The sequence below is a fragment of the Falco peregrinus genome, chromosome 11 (assembly GCF_023634155.1).
Source record: "Falco peregrinus isolate bFalPer1 chromosome 11, bFalPer1.pri, whole genome shotgun sequence".
Classification (NCBI taxonomy): Eukaryota; Metazoa; Chordata; class Aves; order Falconiformes; family Falconidae; genus Falco; species Falco peregrinus.
The window spans coordinates 15,219,370-15,237,160 of record NC_073731.1 but is presented as its reverse complement, the minus strand read 5'-3'; the positions used below and the strand labels follow the sequence as shown (position 1 = coordinate 15,237,160).

The following is a 17,791-nucleotide window of genomic DNA, read 5'->3' as shown; positions in this document are numbered from 1 at the left end:
GAAATCTTTCAGGGTTTCAAGTAAGCCATGCAGTCTGACAGCAGGCGTTGTCCTCTACCAGCTACCCAATAAAAATTTTAAAAGCGTAGCTAGAAAATAGGTAGTCACAAGACTATTACCAGGCACAAGCATGAACGATTCGTATCCTATTCAGATTTCGAATGAAAACCACTTTTTTTTTTTTTTTTTTTTGTTAGAAAGAAATGCATTATGTGCAGAAACATGTTGCTCTAACACATAACCTTCCCATCCCAGAGTGCTGATCACTTTAGGTGTCACTCCTGAGTGGAGGCACTGCGAAGTCTCTCTGGAGGTAGATGTTAGGTAAAACATAAGAGGAAAAGTGTTATATCATAACTGCTGATGTTCCTTGTAACTCTTTTTGTTTCTTGCAGGTACTGTTGCGTGATTTACCATGGAAAAATTGCTCTGCAGCATCTTGGTGTTTGGAACGGCTGTCATGGTCAACGCTTGTCCCAAATACTGTGTCTGTCAGAACCTGTCTGAGTCACTGGGGACTTTGTGTCCCTCCAAGGGTCTCCTGTTTGTACCACTAGACATAGATCGAAGGACAGTTGAACTCCGACTTGGGGGCAACTTCATTATTAACATCAGCCGACAGGATTTTGCCAATATGTCTGGACTTGTTGATCTTACTTTGTCCAGAAACACCATCAGTTACATCCAGCCCTACTCTTTCACTGACTTGGAGAGCCTTCGGTCTTTACATCTGGACAGCAACAGGCTGCCTGACATTGGAGAGGATATCTTGAGAGGCTTAATTAACCTTCAGCATTTGATTTTAAACAACAACCAGCTAAGCAGCATCTCTGATGAAGCCTTTGAGGACTTTTTGCTGACATTGGAAGACTTAGACCTTTCCTACAATAACCTCCGAAGCATTCCCTGGGAATCTATAAGGAAAATGATAAACTTGCACCAGCTGAGTTTAGATCATAACCTGATAGATTATATTACAGAAGGGACGTTTGCAGATCTTCAGAAATTGGCTAGGCTAGATCTAACATCCAACAGACTTCAGAAGCTTCCCCCCGACCCTATATTTGCCAGATCTCAAGTAATTCCATTAGCTGTTACCCCGTTTTCTCCTCCTTTGTCTCTCAGCTTTGGGGGCAACCCGCTGCATTGCAACTGTGAACTACTGTGGTTGAGGCGACTTGACAGAGATGACGATATGGAAACTTGTGCTTCTCCTCCAGGTCTAAAGGGAAGGTACTTCTGGTATGTAAGGGAGGAAGAATTTGTTTGCGAGCCTCCTCTTATTACACAACATACTCACAAGTTGCTGGTTTTAGAAGGGCAAACTGCCACACTGAAATGCAAAGCCATCGGGGATCCCACCCCCATTATTCACTGGGTGGCCCCTGATGACCGTCTCATCGGAAACTCTTCGAGGACAGCTGTCTATGACAATGGCACCTTAGATATCCTCATCACCACCTCCAAGGATTACGGGACTTTCACATGCATAGCAGCCAATGCTGCCGGAGAGTCCACTGCAACAATTGAGCTCTCAATTGTTCAGCTCCCCCACCTCAGCAATGGCACAGGCCGAGCAGCCCCACCAAAATCCAGGCTCTCGGACATCACCAGCTCCAGCAAGTCTAATCGTGGGGAAACAAAAGGACCACCAGAAAGGGCTGTCCTGGTGTCAGACGTGACCACTACCTCAGCTTTGGTCAAGTGGACAGTGAGCAAGTCAGCCCCTCGGGTAAAAATGTATCAGCTGCAGTATAATTGCTCGGATGATGAAGTCCTGATCTACAGGTAAATGCAATTGCTGTTTGGTCCTCTGATGATGGCAGAGATATGGAAAGCAGGATATGAGGTCTTTTACTCTTAGGTCACTAATTTGACTTTGAACGGAGGTAGAACTGGCACCAAGTAGCATTAGCAGTGTCTGATAAATCTGCATTGTGTCTGTCAGTTTATCTGTTGATCGGTTCATTGTTTTCTGTCTAAGTCATACATTACAAATCTCTGTAGTATCCATTCTCTTAACAACAGCTGTCTTCAGTAAATTTTCCAATTTAGAAAAACTAGTACTGCAGTTGGTAGCCTCCTTACTAGGCTTAACAAAGAAAGAAAAACTTGACAGGCTAGAAGTCAGAAGTTTCCCTTTCCACCTCCTGTAGGTGGGATTGAAACATACCACTGAGAGAGGAAGCAACGTGGGAGGAAGCTTGTGCTGTCTACCCATAACACAGGCTCTAATTATTCTGCGATTCAAGATCCAGGGTTGTTAGCAAGAGATTTTTCACCTGTATGAAAGCTCATTTCTTATTTCACTAACATCTGTTTTACACAACTGTAATGGCTGACAACTTTGGAGCATTTATGTTTTATACCATATTAAATGCAAGAAGAGGTAGAGATAATTTTAAAAGCAAGCACTGAATGTTCATTATGCTCCTCCAGTTCTACAGCTCCTCCAACTTTTAATGGTTTAAAGCAAGAGTCGCTCTTGCAGTGAAGAAGCAATAAATTTTAGGGATTAAAAATGGGTACAGGAAAATGGTGTTACTGCTTCTTCCTTCTGTCTTGGAAGAATGATTGGCATGGTGTGCTCAGGCTAGTGATGAAACCACCCTTTCTGGCCTTTTTATTGCAAAGGCAGCAATATCAGATGCATTGAGCTGACACGTCTTTGGCTGTATTTGAGCTACCAGCAGAAGTCAGAATCTTGTGGCCAAGTAAAACCAAACACATAAAGTCCTGTAGCTTTACAAGCACCCTGAAGTCAGTGAAGAAAAACTAGATCTGATAGAGAAATAATGGGATTTAGGTTTTGACTCTACTTGGAATACAAACTCTTGCCAAAAGGTACTCAAAGCCATTGATTTCCTCAGTAGGGTTGGGGTATTTATCTGCTGGCCTGCAGACTGCTCTGTCCTTCTCCTACTGCCTGCAGCGAGAGCTGAGGCACTACACAAATAGTTGTACTCAGTCTCCAGATCCCAGAACAGACCATGCTATTTTCTCCTTCACCTTAATGTAGCTTTCTTTACCCTGAGAAAGTTAAAAAGCAAGGTAGTAAATGTTCAGGTGATGCTTTTCACTCACCCTTCTCCTACAATGAAATGTTAGATTTTTTTCAGAACTGAACTGACATGGACAAAATTTTGTGACAGCAATAATTTTATCTCAATCAGTTGTAGAACAGAAATATTAAAGTGATTTATTTAGCTCCTCCAAACTTACTCACTCTTTGCCAAAAGTAGAAATATTGAGTAGCAAATCCAAAGAACATATTTTTAAAAGCTTATTTATTCAAATACTGAAATAATCTGAGGAAATTTGGTTCTGTTCTCTTCCATTCCTCAATTATAAAAATATGTTGCAACAGTCAAATCATTTAGCAGGTGGAAATTGTTTGCCGTGCTCTGGCTAATGTATGGTGGAACTGGTGTGTTAGCTTTGGGACTTGCAACTATGTGGAGTTAGGTAGAATGAAAGGATAAGATAAAACTAAGTAATGATGGAGTGTTAGGAATAGAATGAAACATGACTCAGTTTTTACTGAGTCACAGCTTTTGGCAAAAACTCAGAAGTATTTAAGACCTTGAGCCCACTGGAAGTCTGAAAAAATACTCTGAAGGATGCATGTAGTCATATGACACTGTACAGTGAATTTGGCCCCGTGAACCAGAATATCCCTGCACCAGAAAGAGAAGCTTGAAGCAGTTGTCATGTGTTGGAAGTGGTTGGATGTGTCCATTTGATGATGATGAGGATGGCCAGGATAAATAAAACAAACAATGCAGAAGTGAAGACATGCAACCTAGTAGCTGGAGGGGTGAGAATTGGGTACCATGGGCAGAAATGAGAGAAAGATGCTGTCTTGCCAGCCTGGTCTGAAGCAACAAGTGTCTGTCAAGGTATCAGGCAACCCTAAATTCTTATCCTGTCTTCACTGCCTCCTTTCACTGAGGTTTTGGCCCTCTGTTACTTTCGTTGGTTGTGGAATAGTTTTCCAGAAGCACAGTGAGGACAGTGCTATTTCCATAAATCTCCCATCGGGCCTTTTTGAGGATTCATTGATGATGCATAGCTTTTTTTATTCACAGCTCTCAAAAGCACTTCACCAAAGAAAACAAATTTTATTTCTCTACATTTTGCACTGGGGAAAAATGAAGCATAGAAAGATGAAGTGAATTGTCCAGCATCTGAGAGTTAATCAGTGACAATCATAATATCAAAACTGGCTCTTACGACTTTCAGTCAGGGAACCACTCGGTCCCTTAGAGTTAATTAACTAAAGCTGTTTTGCTTTAATTGGTCAGATGCATATCACTGCAATGAGCGTGTAGAAAAACCTAAGGGAAAAGGATTTCTACAACGCTCTGCTCTATAAAATGCTATGTATGTGCTAAATGGGATGTGATACTGCTTGGCTGCTAAAATGATGGGCACTTAATATATGTTAAGATACACTGGTATGCCAGGACTGAGGCACACTGGCTGTGCTCAGTTTGAAGGAGTCCTGCTTCACCAGCAAGAAACATGCACAAAAGACAAACGTTTGCTGCATTCCCTGCTAAGAATTTTTCATGAACGTTGTATTCATAGTGAAAGAGTGAAAACACAAGTTCTTCCCTCCTCATTGATATTAACATCTCTCCTGATCATTACCCAGGACACCAGTCCCATTCCTGCTTCCATCTCAGCTGTGGTCTTCCATTTGCAGGAGCCACAGGGGGTGCAAAGGGGACCATATCAGGGTGCAATGGCCCCATGAAAACTCAAAGGTGTGAGACATAGTGGCAAGTGTTGTCTGTTGGGCCTCCTGATTTCTTGGAGCTGAAATGATGTCAGAATTTGAGGTTTGTCTCTGCCTACATCAGGGCCATCACAATGGGGATTAGCAGGAGGAGCACTGTTCGTCTGCTTCCCCCATCTGAACGTCCCTTGTATTTGATGTCTCAGGGCCATTGCTGGAGCTAGCAGCAGGTTTTTATCTCTTTCAGTAGATTCAGGATGTATGTTTCTGATACTAAACGAATAAGCGTGATCCCGTATCAGCGCTCTGTTCTACATGGCTTCCCAGAGTAAGAAGGAGGAACTGGAGGGAAAGGGGTCACAGCTTGTGCAAACGTCTCAGAAGAGGCAGCTTGGTCAATGTCAACTTGCAAAGACAACAGCTGCCGCTAACATTGGCACCAGAACAGTAACTTGAGGCTGCTCAGAGGTGACATGCTATGCTGCCTTTTCCACATCATTGGTAGAAGGGAACTTTCCCTCTTTAATGGATCACACACTTAACTTTTAGTGGTATCTCAGAACTTCCTTCCTGTGCGTTGGCCTGTGCTCATACTGAAAAAGATCCTACAACAGGGCCCTGTGCTGGAGCGGTGTGTCACATATGGGTGAACACCGTTGTTGTACTGATCTATGTGTGCTCCCAATGAGCTCTTTCTCTCTCTCTGACCTGTCCTTGCACTGGTTTTACTAGTCCTGCTGTCAAGATAATGGTATTGTTTCACCTGGAACAGGACCAGGATTCCTCTCTTTCTAAGCAGAGTGAGAGGAAACCTTATTTTGCTTTTTGGTGGTTTTTGTTTGGGCGGATTTTTTACTTGCTTTTCTTGTTTGGTTTTTTTTTTTTTTTTTCTTGTTTAGTATTTTTTCCTCTTTTCTGATTTATGTTGCTTACTCATTCTAACTGTTCCTTCCTTTTCACTCTCCTTAATTGCCCAATTCATCTTTGTGCTGTTTGAACCCATGCTACCTTGGATGAAGAAAATGGAAATTGTTGGAAATGTTGTGAAGCCACATCATGGCCAGCAGGTACCACAGACAGAAGATAACAAATTCCTATGTATCTATGTCTTCTGGTCATATACACAGGTTTTAAGAGCAGGCCCTTTTAAAGTGAAATTTACAATTTCTCAGAGAACTGCAAGTAATTTTTTTTTAAACTGCTGTCACATAATAAGGTCCTTTGACTGACACACATATCTATGGTTCATGTTGCTCTGATCAGCAAACTAGATATATGTGGGCACTGATGGGATGCACCCATGAGTGTTGAGGAATCAGTGCAAGGCTATTAACTCTGAACAATCATAGGACTTGGAAAAGATACCTGAGGACCGGAGGAAAGCAAATATTACTTGTATCTTAAACCAGGCAAGAAGGAAGACCCTGAGAACTACAGGCTGTTCAGCCTCACCACAATCCATGCAAAAACAACAGAGCAACTGATCCTGGGAAGCATTTCTAGGAACATGTTGGACAAGAAGGTGATTGGGAGTCATCGGCATGGGTTCACAAAGTCATGCTTGAAAAACCTGATAACCTTTTATGATTATATAACTAGGTTGGTAGACAAGGTGAGAGCACTAGATGACTACCTTATCTTCATTAAGACTTTTGACACTGTCTCATAAGGTCCTTGTAGAGAAGCTGATGAAATATGGGCTGGATGAGCAGTGAGGTGGATTTAAAACTTGCCAAATGGTTCAGCCAGGAGGGTTGTGATCAGTGGCCTGAAGTCTAGTTGGAAATAGCTAGAAATATGAGAGTCAATACTGATTCACAACCTATTTAACATCTGATCCTATTTAGTATCTTCATCAATGACCCATAGGATGGCATAGTGTACCCCCAGCAATTTTGCTGATGACACAAAACTGTGAGGAGTGGCTGATAGACCAGTGTCATGCTGTCATCCAGAGGGACCTCAGCATGGTGGAGAAATGGGCTGAGAGGAACCCCACGATGTTCAACAAAAGGAAATCCTAAGTCCTGCCCCAGTGAGATATGCTGGGGCTAGCTGGTTAGAAAGTAGCTTTGCAGAAAAGGACCTGGGGGTGAGATCAAATGTAAGCCAGCAAGGTGCCCTTGTCACAGAGAAGATTAAAGTTATCCTGGGCTGCGCTTAGGAGGAATGTTGCCAGAAGGTCGAGGAAGGTGATCCTTCCCCTCTACTCAGCACTGGTGAGTCCACACCTGAAGTATTGTGTGCAGTTCTGGCTCCTTAGTACAAGAGAGACACAGACATAATGGAGAAAGCCCAGCAAAGAGCCACTAACTAAGATGGTTAAGGAACTGGAGCATCTCACATAAGAGAAAAGGCTGAGATCTGTGACTGTTCAGCCTGGAGAAGGGAAAACTCAGGTCGGAACTTATCAATATGTACAAGTATCCGAAGGGAGGCTGCAAGAAGACAGCATCAGGCTTTTTTTCAGTGGTGCCCAGTGCCAGGACAAGAAGCACCATTTGAAAGTGCACAGGAGGTTCCATCTGAGCATTAGGCAACACTTTTTTACTGTGATGGTGACTGAGCACTGGCACAGATGGCCCAGAGAGGTGGTAGAGTCTCCATTCTTAGAGATACTCAAAAGCCTTCTGGACAGGATCCTGGGCAACTGGGTCTAGGTGGCCCTGCTTGTGCAGGGGACTTGGGCAAGATGACCTCTGGAGGTTTCTTATAACTTCAACTATTCTGTGATTCTGTAATCCCGAATGCCATTTGGTGGTAGGCAATTCCTTTGACACTGTGAGTTAACCACTGAAAAAAAGATATTTGCAACTGTCCCTCTAGTAAAGCACAATACAATTTGCAAAGGCCAGAGCCAATTTGAGTATGCTTAGACACATATGTGGGTTTTAATGCAGCAACTTTTCCATTCTTTCATTCTTTTCTGTGATATAAACCGCCCTTAAACACACATCAATGGCAGTAAGCGTGTGTTATACCCATCACTTTTAGACAAAACCAGAAGCTTGTTACAAAATGCAGAACTAAAAGTCACGTATTTGAAGCAAAAACATGCAGGAAGAGTAACCGATGTCCGGCAAAGAAAGGGATGGAAGAAGACGAGAGGTCTGCACAGCAATGCCTGTCAGACTCGGGGTTAAAGGAGCAAACACTAGGGAACCTATCATAGAAATCCTACCTGCTCCTGGGAATGTTAAGAGTACATTTTTCTCAGTCTAGACAAAGTGCTTTAGATGTTTAAAAGCATCAGACTTAAGATCAGTGCAACTTAGGCACTGGTTTACTTAATTCATTTTGAGTAAGGAATTGAACTGAAATATAAAAATGTGGAAAATAGTGTCTTTAGGCCTCAGTCTCCCATCTGTAACCTAGGGTGGTAACACTGCCTTGCCTCATAGGGATAAACACATTAGAAAATATTGTGGAACCAGGAGCCCACATAGGTGAACTGGGAGACTGTTGCTGTGAAATCATTGTGTGGTCTCCAGCAACAGGGATGGTCATGAAGGATTAAGATGGAGCATTACATAACTGCAATGCATGCATTCACGTAAAGCATCTGGGGACAGAGGCTGTGTCTTTTTTATGTATAGGGCACCCTGCATGATGTGGGACCAGATCTCAGTTTTGGCCATCAGGCACTAGTATAATAAATAAATTCACAAGTATTTCAAAAGATGAATAAAACCGCAAGTATTCTGTAGAACTTCCCAGGTCATACTGAGCCTGCTGGCTGTGTTTTGACTTAAAGCAATGATGCAGCCACTTAAAAATGTGCATCTGAATTGCAACACTGCCATTAGATTTATGAGAGATTTAGGTCTGTTTTATGTTGTGGTATTTCGTACTAAGAGTGATAAAAACAACTGTACAAATTAAGAATTACTGTAGCACTATAGTCTCCCTAGCCTATAAATTCAGCGATGGGGAAAAAAAAAAGTATTTTATATATTTCTGAAAGCTTATTTTTTCCATATATATTTTATGCAGCAGGCAGTCTGAGCATTAAAATATGAATAAATGGCTCCACATCTCCAGTCTATTTAAACAATGGTGCCATGGATTTGATTACTTAAACAATATAATAATGATTTACATTTACACAGCTCCTTTTACCGCAAGTGCTTTACAGACTGGCTGAACAGAGATGACTCCACCAACCACTGCTATCCTGTCACTTCTCAGTTAAATATTAGCTACAGTTTGGCAGTCAGGTGGTAGTGCAACTCTATTTTATGAGCAAAAAATAACTTCAGCATTTGCACTTATGGGTACTTTAACGTAGGTAGGAAGTAATTAACTGAGTTTGAATTTCCCACAGCATAGTGGGATAAATATACCCATGCACTCCTCTAGTCCATTGCATGCCAATAAGAAAATGCTTTATGACTAAGATGCTGCAAACTTCAGAAATATCTAAGTTGTGTAAGGATGTTCTCTCAAACAGCAGTGCCACGTTGAACACCAGGTCATGTATCTGAGAGGGTGCCACTGTCTAGACCGCTAATGCTCCTTGCAATGAGAGCCTGTTGTGTGGAGGTCTACCAGCTAGAGTGAAAACAGATGAAGCTCTTCCCTGTTGCAGTTAGGGCAAATAGTCTCAACAGCCTAATGCTGTTGTAAAGCATGATCACATTATTTGCTCTCTGAGGAAAGTTAGAAATTCACAGCTCTAGTTATTTTAGAAAAGACAGAGGATTAGTTTATTCTGAAAGGCCCAAACATCTGTCCTTATTCATGATGTGGACAGTGGGTTCATACAAATGAAGACTTGCAGGTAAATGCCTGACACACATCTGCCCCTTTTTCACTTTTTCAGTTCCACCTGTCTCCAACCTCGCTAGGTACTGACCTTCGCCCATGTCTCACGGTTGGCATAAAATTCCCTCCTCGGCCTCAATGCATGAGCTGAGCTGTTTGAGTTGCATTGTATCCAGGATACAAACCTTGATTTGGTCCAAGCATTTATATATTTAAACACTGAATAAAACAACCATTGGGAAGAAGGACATCACATGAAGACATTAATCATCATGTATTAATAATTTGCATTTGACAGGTTGAGACAGGAACTGTATAAAAATAAAAAGACGAAGCCACAGTCCCAAAGGGAAGCAAAATTATGGAAGCAGAGCAGGGGTAAGTTTGACATGGACATTTGGTACTTCAGGTCATTTGAGAGTGGTTTGCAGCAGCTGTGCGCATTGACTGTTCTAGAGGACCCTCAGCAAGTGCAGGCTTGCTGAAAAGCATCAGACATAATGAAGAAGGTGCTTCACAGAAGCATGTATTCTGGAGCTGTGGGGTTTTATTTGCATCTACTGAAATTAATTTCATCTAGCCTTTTCTTTTCATTTTTTTCTCTCCTGCTGGGACAAGTACAGGAACAAAGTTGGGTTCTTTTTAGAAATGTTTTTTGTTTGTTTGCTTGCTTGTGTTTGTTTTTTTCTTCCCTCTCCTTTCAATACGAGAAATCTTTGAAGGATAAGAAAGAAAATGAGGTGAAAATGAGAGAAATTACATGTATTGCCAGAAAATTAAGTGAAAAATAGAAATATAAAATACCATAATAAAATATATAATATGAATCTATATTTAATACAATATTATATATTCTAAATATAATAAAAATATGAAAATAAGAAAAAATGAAAGAAAAGTAGATGTACATCTTAGTACTGTCACTAAAGTAATCCTAGATTGCTGTGAGAAACTATCACGCACCTGATGATTGTATAGAAACTGATGACAAGTCTGTTGGTCAGAGGCAATCCAGTTCACATTCAGCAGAGGCAGACCATTCAAATGCTAACCAGACCAATATTTTCTTGCTCGATAACTCCAGAGAAAGGCAAAATACTAAAGGACCACTTATCCCTACAGGAGATATGTCCCTTTACGTATGTGAGACATACGTGAGGGCATGTGCAAGGGCACTTGCCTTACTGCTGCCCACACTGCAGTGCCCCAGAAGAGCAGAGAAGGGCAAGCAAGGCAGGGCAGGACAGCACCTTTCCCCAGCTTGAAGGAATTCCCATTTCCCTTCAAAGTTTATAAACAGTAAAATAACATTTACTGAGGTATGTGGTGATGTTGTATGCTACAGCTATACCCTTGAGCTCAGCCTCAGGAGCCAAATACAAAAGCAAAGATCCTGATTCCCATCTCAGCCCTTCTTGTGCTGTTGGAAGCAACCCCACCACAGCCAGGGGTGTTGCACAGGGTGGAAAGGAAATCAGAACTGGTTTTCAGCATAAGACAGCAGTACTCCTGTTTTTATCTCTGCTGCTAATTATTTATTTAGCTCATCAAAGGCTCAGCATTTTTACTTGAGGGGAATTCAGGATGAGCCAATGCTTGCCCATAACATCTGCCACATCCTCTCTCTTAGCTGCTCTGAACCCAAATGCCAGTTGTCCCCACCAGTCATTGCTATAATGAGCTACACATCTGATGCCAAAACTAACTATTGAAATAAGATTTTGATTGAGCTTCAGGTGAGTCAACAATTTGATCTCTAAATGAAAAGTTTTAACATATTTAGATTCATACCATTCCTGAATATTAAGAAGCCAGCACACAGCTGCACAGTTATCACTGTCTTTCCTGTTTCAAATCTAGGGCAGATTTATAGCAGTTCATGTGCTGCTCTGTGCAAAAAAAATCCCTGTTTCCACTTGCTGATTGCTTAACAGTGACAACCTCCCGTGTCATTCATAGTCATGGAAAGTAATAAAAGCACTGATAGTTACAGATGTTACCTGATCAAATGCTTAGCAGAAGCCTTGGCTTAAAACGTTCAGAAAGTAGCACCATTGACTGATGGGCTTTGGTTCAGCCTGACAATCTTGCATTTTAGGGATTGCCATGATTTCCTAAAGAGGCAGATGGAGGAAGAAGGAGGTTAAATAGTTTGCTCAATGTAATTCGGTAAGCAAGTGGAAGAAATAACATGCCTACAGAATCACAGTTGGGAGTAGTGCTGATTTAGCTTCCAATGTGATAAAGCCTTCCTCACATTTCAAATCTGATAATTTCCCCTCATAATGTCATGATTTGGGGATAAAATATATCATTCTTGATGTTGTTGTTAAATACAGGTTATAAATCTTTTTGACCTGGTAAAGGCATCTTCAGCAGTACCAAACTCAGACCAGAGCTGTCCTGTAAGCATGTCCCTGTACCGCAGAGGTGTGTCGTCTCCTTAAAGGAGCAGTGAAAACAATGAGGCTTGTTTGTATATGTAATGCACATTTAAGTATCCAAGGTGCTCCACTTGATGTCCGAGTTTTCACTTCTTCAGCTGGCACCTGCAACAGGTCCCCAATACTCCTTGTCTCTCCAGTCATGATCTGTAGAGTTCTATGTGCTGACAGAGATCCATTCTAATCCCTTTCACATTTTGGGTTATACCTGCTGACATCTGGGTCCGTTTTAGGAGGCATCAAAAAATTATCAGTGACCACAGAGCATGACAGCTACACCTAGCCTTTCTAAATCTGTATCTGAGAACTTCCTCCCTCCCCTCACTTCACTCTTTATTTTAAGTGGGACACCAGCAATCCAGGTAGTCTCCAGACTACTAAGAAATCTCCTTCAAGGGTGGTGACCCTGTAGTAAAAGCAGTGGCTGAAAACTATGTGCTTGAAAGAGAGGATGATTTATTTTTATCCACAGGTATTTTGCAAGAGAGCTATAAATAAAAAAAAAAGAAAGCTTAAAAGCATATTGTATTCCTAAAACATACTGAGTTCCTAAAATCTGCCTTGCCGGTTTGAGATCACCCTGCTTAACTTAGCTCCCACTTTCTCACGCGCAGGCTCCAGGCTGTGGGTAGGTGAAACAGGGTGCCTTGACAGCTCCTGCCTCCCCAGCCTTTTGACACCCTACCCCATACTTCTCCCCTCTGAAGTCACAGGAAGATTTTTCACCCATTTCAAAGCTGTCTTTGGTTTAGAACTTTGGTCGGAGGGACTTGGAGGAGAATACCCGCTCCTACTGCAGCAGGTTCCCGATACTCCTCGCCCCTCCAGTGCTGACCAGCTGAGTTCTGGCTGCGGGTATTGTTTTGGGGGTTGTGCAAGAAATTATATTCAATTTTTAATTTTTTTTTTCTGTAGGACTATTTTATCTATCAAATACATAAGGCAGGACAAAGAGGATGGCAGGGCAGAATAATTCAAAAGTTACAAACACAGCCAAAACTTAGTGCCTTATTTCACTGCCATAGCTGTAGACTCACCTATCTAATTTCTTGTCCTGAATGTCCTATTATACCCTCTCTCTTTCATACCAGGCTTTCTGCTTGTATGCTTAGGATGTTTTTAGAAAAACTGTGCTTTTTTGTACAATGATTGCACTGGTTAACCCCAACATAGGATAGTAGTGATACAGCTTGTTTCCTCAGAGAAATGATTTAACACTCATAATTTGAAAAACATAGAACTGAAAGAGACACAGTACTAGAAAAATAGAAAAGAAGAATACATTGGACTAAATAAACCATATGATAAAGTCTTCATTAACTTGAAGTTAACTTCATTAACTAAGCCTGGTTATTTTTGGATTTGCCTATAATAGGCAGATTTTCTGAGCAAAATATATGTACTCAGAATGAGCAAAAATCATTCTTTTCAAGTGATCCAGTACAAGGTGAATGCAACATTTTTTTCTTATTTAAACCCTTTTTGAGGCTTTAATTGAGGCGTTGATTGTGAGTAGTCTGTGTTAATGCTCTGGTCAGGGAAGGATGAAAGAGGAGGATTTCAGACAAGCTGAGGAACTTAAAACTTGAGGCAGAAATCAGGTTCATGCTCTATGTAATTTTTTGAGTGTTGTACTTGTAGGTTTTCAATGAAAGCTTGTACTACAAGGAAGTAAATTATCCTTTCTTTGTTCTTAAAAGGGCACAGAGGAAATGTAGCTCAGATTTTCAATGGAAAAGAAAGAAAATGTGAGGTAATAGATGTCTTTGAGAACATGATATGGGTTACTTCATTGTCATATTATACTTTTTCCCCAAACATATCTAATATGAAGGCAGTACAGACATGTACCCTGTAATCCATAATAAACTGTAATAGGGCCAAGCACAAATGAAATCCAGTCCTAGCTGGGGATAACAAGCTAGTACTGCAATCTAAAGAAACCTTGAAACTATGCCACTAAGATATTTCTATGTTTAAAATGAAATGTTCTGATTTTCATAGCAAAGGCAGCCCAGCCAGCAGGCTGATCTGCTCTGTTGCCACAGCACTGATGTCTCAGTCACAGAAGGATTTATTAGGTCCCAGAGCATTAGACAAGAATCCCACAAAGTGTTGCTGCCTGGAAAGGAAACAGGAATTGGATTCAGCCTTTGGTGCAGGGCACTGTAGTGTGCAAGCAAAATCACCAGTGTGCCACAGCAACAGAGAGGGATGTGCTGGTGCTGGACGAGAGAGAGAGACACTTAGCCTGGCGTCCTCGGATGGGAAAGAGCTCATCCACTAGAGGCTAGAGCCATGCTTTAGGGTGGCTGAAAAATCCCTGTAGACAGCAAGGTGAGCTATACCATAACCCCCTTCTGTTCAGCTGCTCCAGGTTTACAGATTAGTTTATTTGCAGAGATGAACAGTTTGAGACAGCCAGCACTAGGTGTGAATTTGTGCTGAATTTGCCCATCTGTGCTCCCTCTCCTTCCCCTCGCATCACTTTGAATTTGCCTATGTTTAAATTATGCAATATATTTACTACCTCATAATTTACTTCATTTTGACAAGAAAACAAATAAAAGAGCTGTTTGCTCAACCCAGAACTTTTTAAAAATTATCTACTTGTTTATTTAATCGGATTGAACTGTGGAATTGGTTCTGATGTAGATATTCCAAAACGTGCTCTGAATTTTTCTCAGAGCAGGGACTGCACAGGCAGTAGCTGCCCAATAGACATATGGGCAGCTGACAGCATCAAGGCACCCCACCAGCAGCTTTGTCGTCTGGCAGATTGCCTCAGAGAGTCAGGCTTGATGAATCAGTCCTTCTGCCAGTGCTGGGAGGGTGGGGGACGCCTGCGCCTCTTCTTCAGAATGAGAAAGACACACAGTAGTGACGGCTGAGCATCCCCACATGTTATACTGCCAAGCTGGGATGGCAGCATTCAAGTGAACCTGAATCTTGCTAATGCGAGTACGTAGAGGCAGAATTTCAGCTTGGTTACTCTGGGGCAAAGATGGGTCGCTAGCCTGGTACCCACTTTTCTCTCTGCTGCCTGCAGAGGTTCATGGACTGGAAGTGCTATGGGGAGGAATGTGACAGCGCTGCTGAGGTGTGGCAATGGGAGAGGGGAGGATAAATGAAGACAATTGGCCTGAAACTGTCCTGTCTCCCTGTGCCTCTTCTTTTTCATCCCTAAAAGGGAGCCAGCCAGGTCTTCATGTAAACTGAGCAGGCAATAAAGCCTAGAGCACCCCTGCTTCTCCCTTCCACCTCTTGATCCTTGCAGCCTCCTCTGGTTGCTCTTTCAGTCTATGACATGACAGTCCCTTGCTTCCTGGGCAGGCAGGAGGAGGAACAGCTACCTTCAGGTGATGCCTGGAAGGACCACCTTCAGAACCTGGCTTCTCCCATCCAGGCCTTGTAGCACCCAGGGTGGCTGCTGTCACAGGCTGTTGGCTGAGCAGAGGGCAGTGACAGCCCCATCTTCTCTGCATAATGTCAAGCAAACCGCCTGCACCCTCAGTGGCACTAGTGATGCTGCAATCCCTCTGCTAGAAAAACAATGCAGAATTACTTCTGATAGATGCTTGGCTCTTTTATGATTTGCTTAGGGAGATGAGCCACATTGAGGACACAAGGCTATATGTATGGCTGATAGTTTAAATTCTGTTCTCTTTGTCTGGGAACACTAACACCTTTTATGAGGTGAAGGACTGTTTTCAAGGGGAAAGGTGAAATAAACATTGGGAGCAGGATTCACACCTGTGTAGAGTGTTAACAAAAGTTTGAGGGGCTGCAGCAGTCACATTCCAGGGCTCAGTACTGCACCTTCGTACAACACCAAGCTGGAGTGTGATGAAGAGGTGGCGAGACCTTGTGCTATACAAACTCTGCATAATGGAAGCATACAAGGTTTTAGCAGTTTGGGTTTTTCCCCACTAAAACACAATATTGTTGTTTGTTTCACCTTTTCTCTTTGTTTTCCCCATCTAGTCTCTCGTGGTAGAAAATTATATTGGCTGTGGCTTAATTAGATAATCATGCCAGAGCTGGAGTATTTTTCAGAGTAAATCCTTTTATTTAGTTGTTCTTAAGCACCTTCCATCTGAGTTTTCTTCTAGAATTTCCTTTGTATTTCATTGTGTGGTAGCACAGGTGTTCATAACTGGTTTCACTGGGATTTATGTATATGAGGGTTATCCAAATGGAGTGAGAAGAATAGCATTTTGGAGGTCAGAGGTGGCATATCTCTGGGAGCAGCACACTGACATGAAACTTCCTGCAAAATTTAATTGATATCTTGGTTTTAGAGTAGAAAATAATAATAATAATTATATATCTTTACTTCAGAAAAAAAAATTAACCTTGATATTAACACCTTTAAAGTACACATTTTATCTAGCAAGTATAAGGCTTTTTGATTTTGGCCTTTACATTTCCAAACAAACAAAAAAAACCCCTCTTTTTCCTTAGCAGGCTTAGTTTATCAGTATATAAATCTTGCTCCTGTTGCTGGCTGTACTGCAGGCAAAGGTTTAGGTGCTCACTGAGTTGCTGACCTAGAAGTTACAGGTGAATGGAATCAAAGCTGTCTGGTCTTTCTTGTAAACCCCAAAGACAACGAAGAATAGCAAAGAGAGCTGCTCCTTGGCCTGATTAGCACACATAGTGGTAGGGTCTATATTGCTGCAATGTGAAATTGTAATTTTTCAGGTGGTTCCTAACTCCAGCTAAGTCCTACAACTTCCTCTCCAAATCCATACATCCTTGTAGTGGTGATGGCTGATCACACTTCTCCATTCCTTGTTATTTCACAGCTGTACACCTAGAGTCACCAGATGTTGTTCAACTATCAAAGGCAGTGTTGAACAAAGCCTTAGGAAGGCTTTTTGCTGCCTCACTGTTTTCATTGTGCGTATGTGGGATTGCGCTGCAGACGATTTTTCTCTTTCTTCTTTCTTGGCACCCCTTGGCTGTGGCTAGTCACAGTGACAGGGCCAGGCCATTGATAAAACCTTTGGGAACCTACATGCAGTATGAACTTAGTGAGGACTGCACTTTAGCTGAAGGTGGCCAAGCTGTAACCTTACAGCTGCAAGGGACTGAGAAGTTTCTAGCTTTTGTAGTCATGGGGACCCACCTACTGACAGTTTGCTGGTCTTCCCCAGTTAATATTGGATTAACGTGCTCACTGAGCTTTATGTCCATCAGTTAGTGAAACTGTGTATGTCTGCACCAGGTTAAAACCTGTTTTCTACCGCTTTTTACATGATTTCAGTCCAGAAGCTTTTCATGTTTTCAGGGTAGCAAAGGGAGTCTAGGAAAAAACATAGAAGCAGAGTTGTTCTTCCAGTTTAGAGAAAGTCCCCGAGGACATGGTCTGCAAGTAATTTCCTGGCTTCTGCCATTTTCATCTCTTTATATTAACCCTGATTAAACTTGTTGATGACAAGGTGGCATATACTCAAAAGAGCTGCAGGCTGCTTTTCAAATCAGGTCACATTTACTAGTTCCCAAACAAGAGTTGTTATCTTGTGGAAAATTTGAAGCTAGTGCCTCAGTTTACCCAGAGCAAATCTTAATCTGCCATATAATGGGAGAGAACCACAAAGTAACCGGTTGCTCCTTACATTGAACAAGGTGAAGATTTAAAAAGTAATTAAAAACAAAAAAAGATCCACCCTAGTTGGTCTCACAGTCGTTGCAGCAACGTGCAACATCTGTCTAGCACACCCTCCAACCACCTGCCTCTGAAATGGCTATGAAGAAGCAAAGCATATATCAACTCGGTTTTATTTTGTAGCCCTGTTTAAAATGGAACAACCCTGGAATATCTGTCCCATGGGAATTT

The 17,791-nt window shown here is 41.9% G+C and overlaps 1 protein-coding gene across 8 annotated transcripts in view; it reads left to right on the top strand.

The window, feature by feature from the left end:
• LRFN2 (leucine rich repeat and fibronectin type III domain containing 2) overlaps positions 1–17,791 on the top strand; it is a 160,094-nt gene that overhangs the window by 118,334 nt on the left and 23,969 nt on the right. For 5 of the 8 annotated variants that reach the window (XM_027788608.2, XM_027788607.2, XM_027788606.2 and 2 more), the window contains one exon: positions 396–1,788. In XM_027788608.2, coding sequence (XP_027644409.1) covers positions 416–1,788 — 1,373 coding nt within the window. In that variant the 5' untranslated portion in view covers positions 396–415. Of the gene's footprint in view, positions 1–395; positions 1,789–5,760; positions 5,809–9,803; positions 9,884–17,791 lie in introns of all 8 variants that reach the window. The other 3 variants (XR_008749275.1, XM_027788609.2, XM_027788610.2) reach the window with 3 other exon arrangements.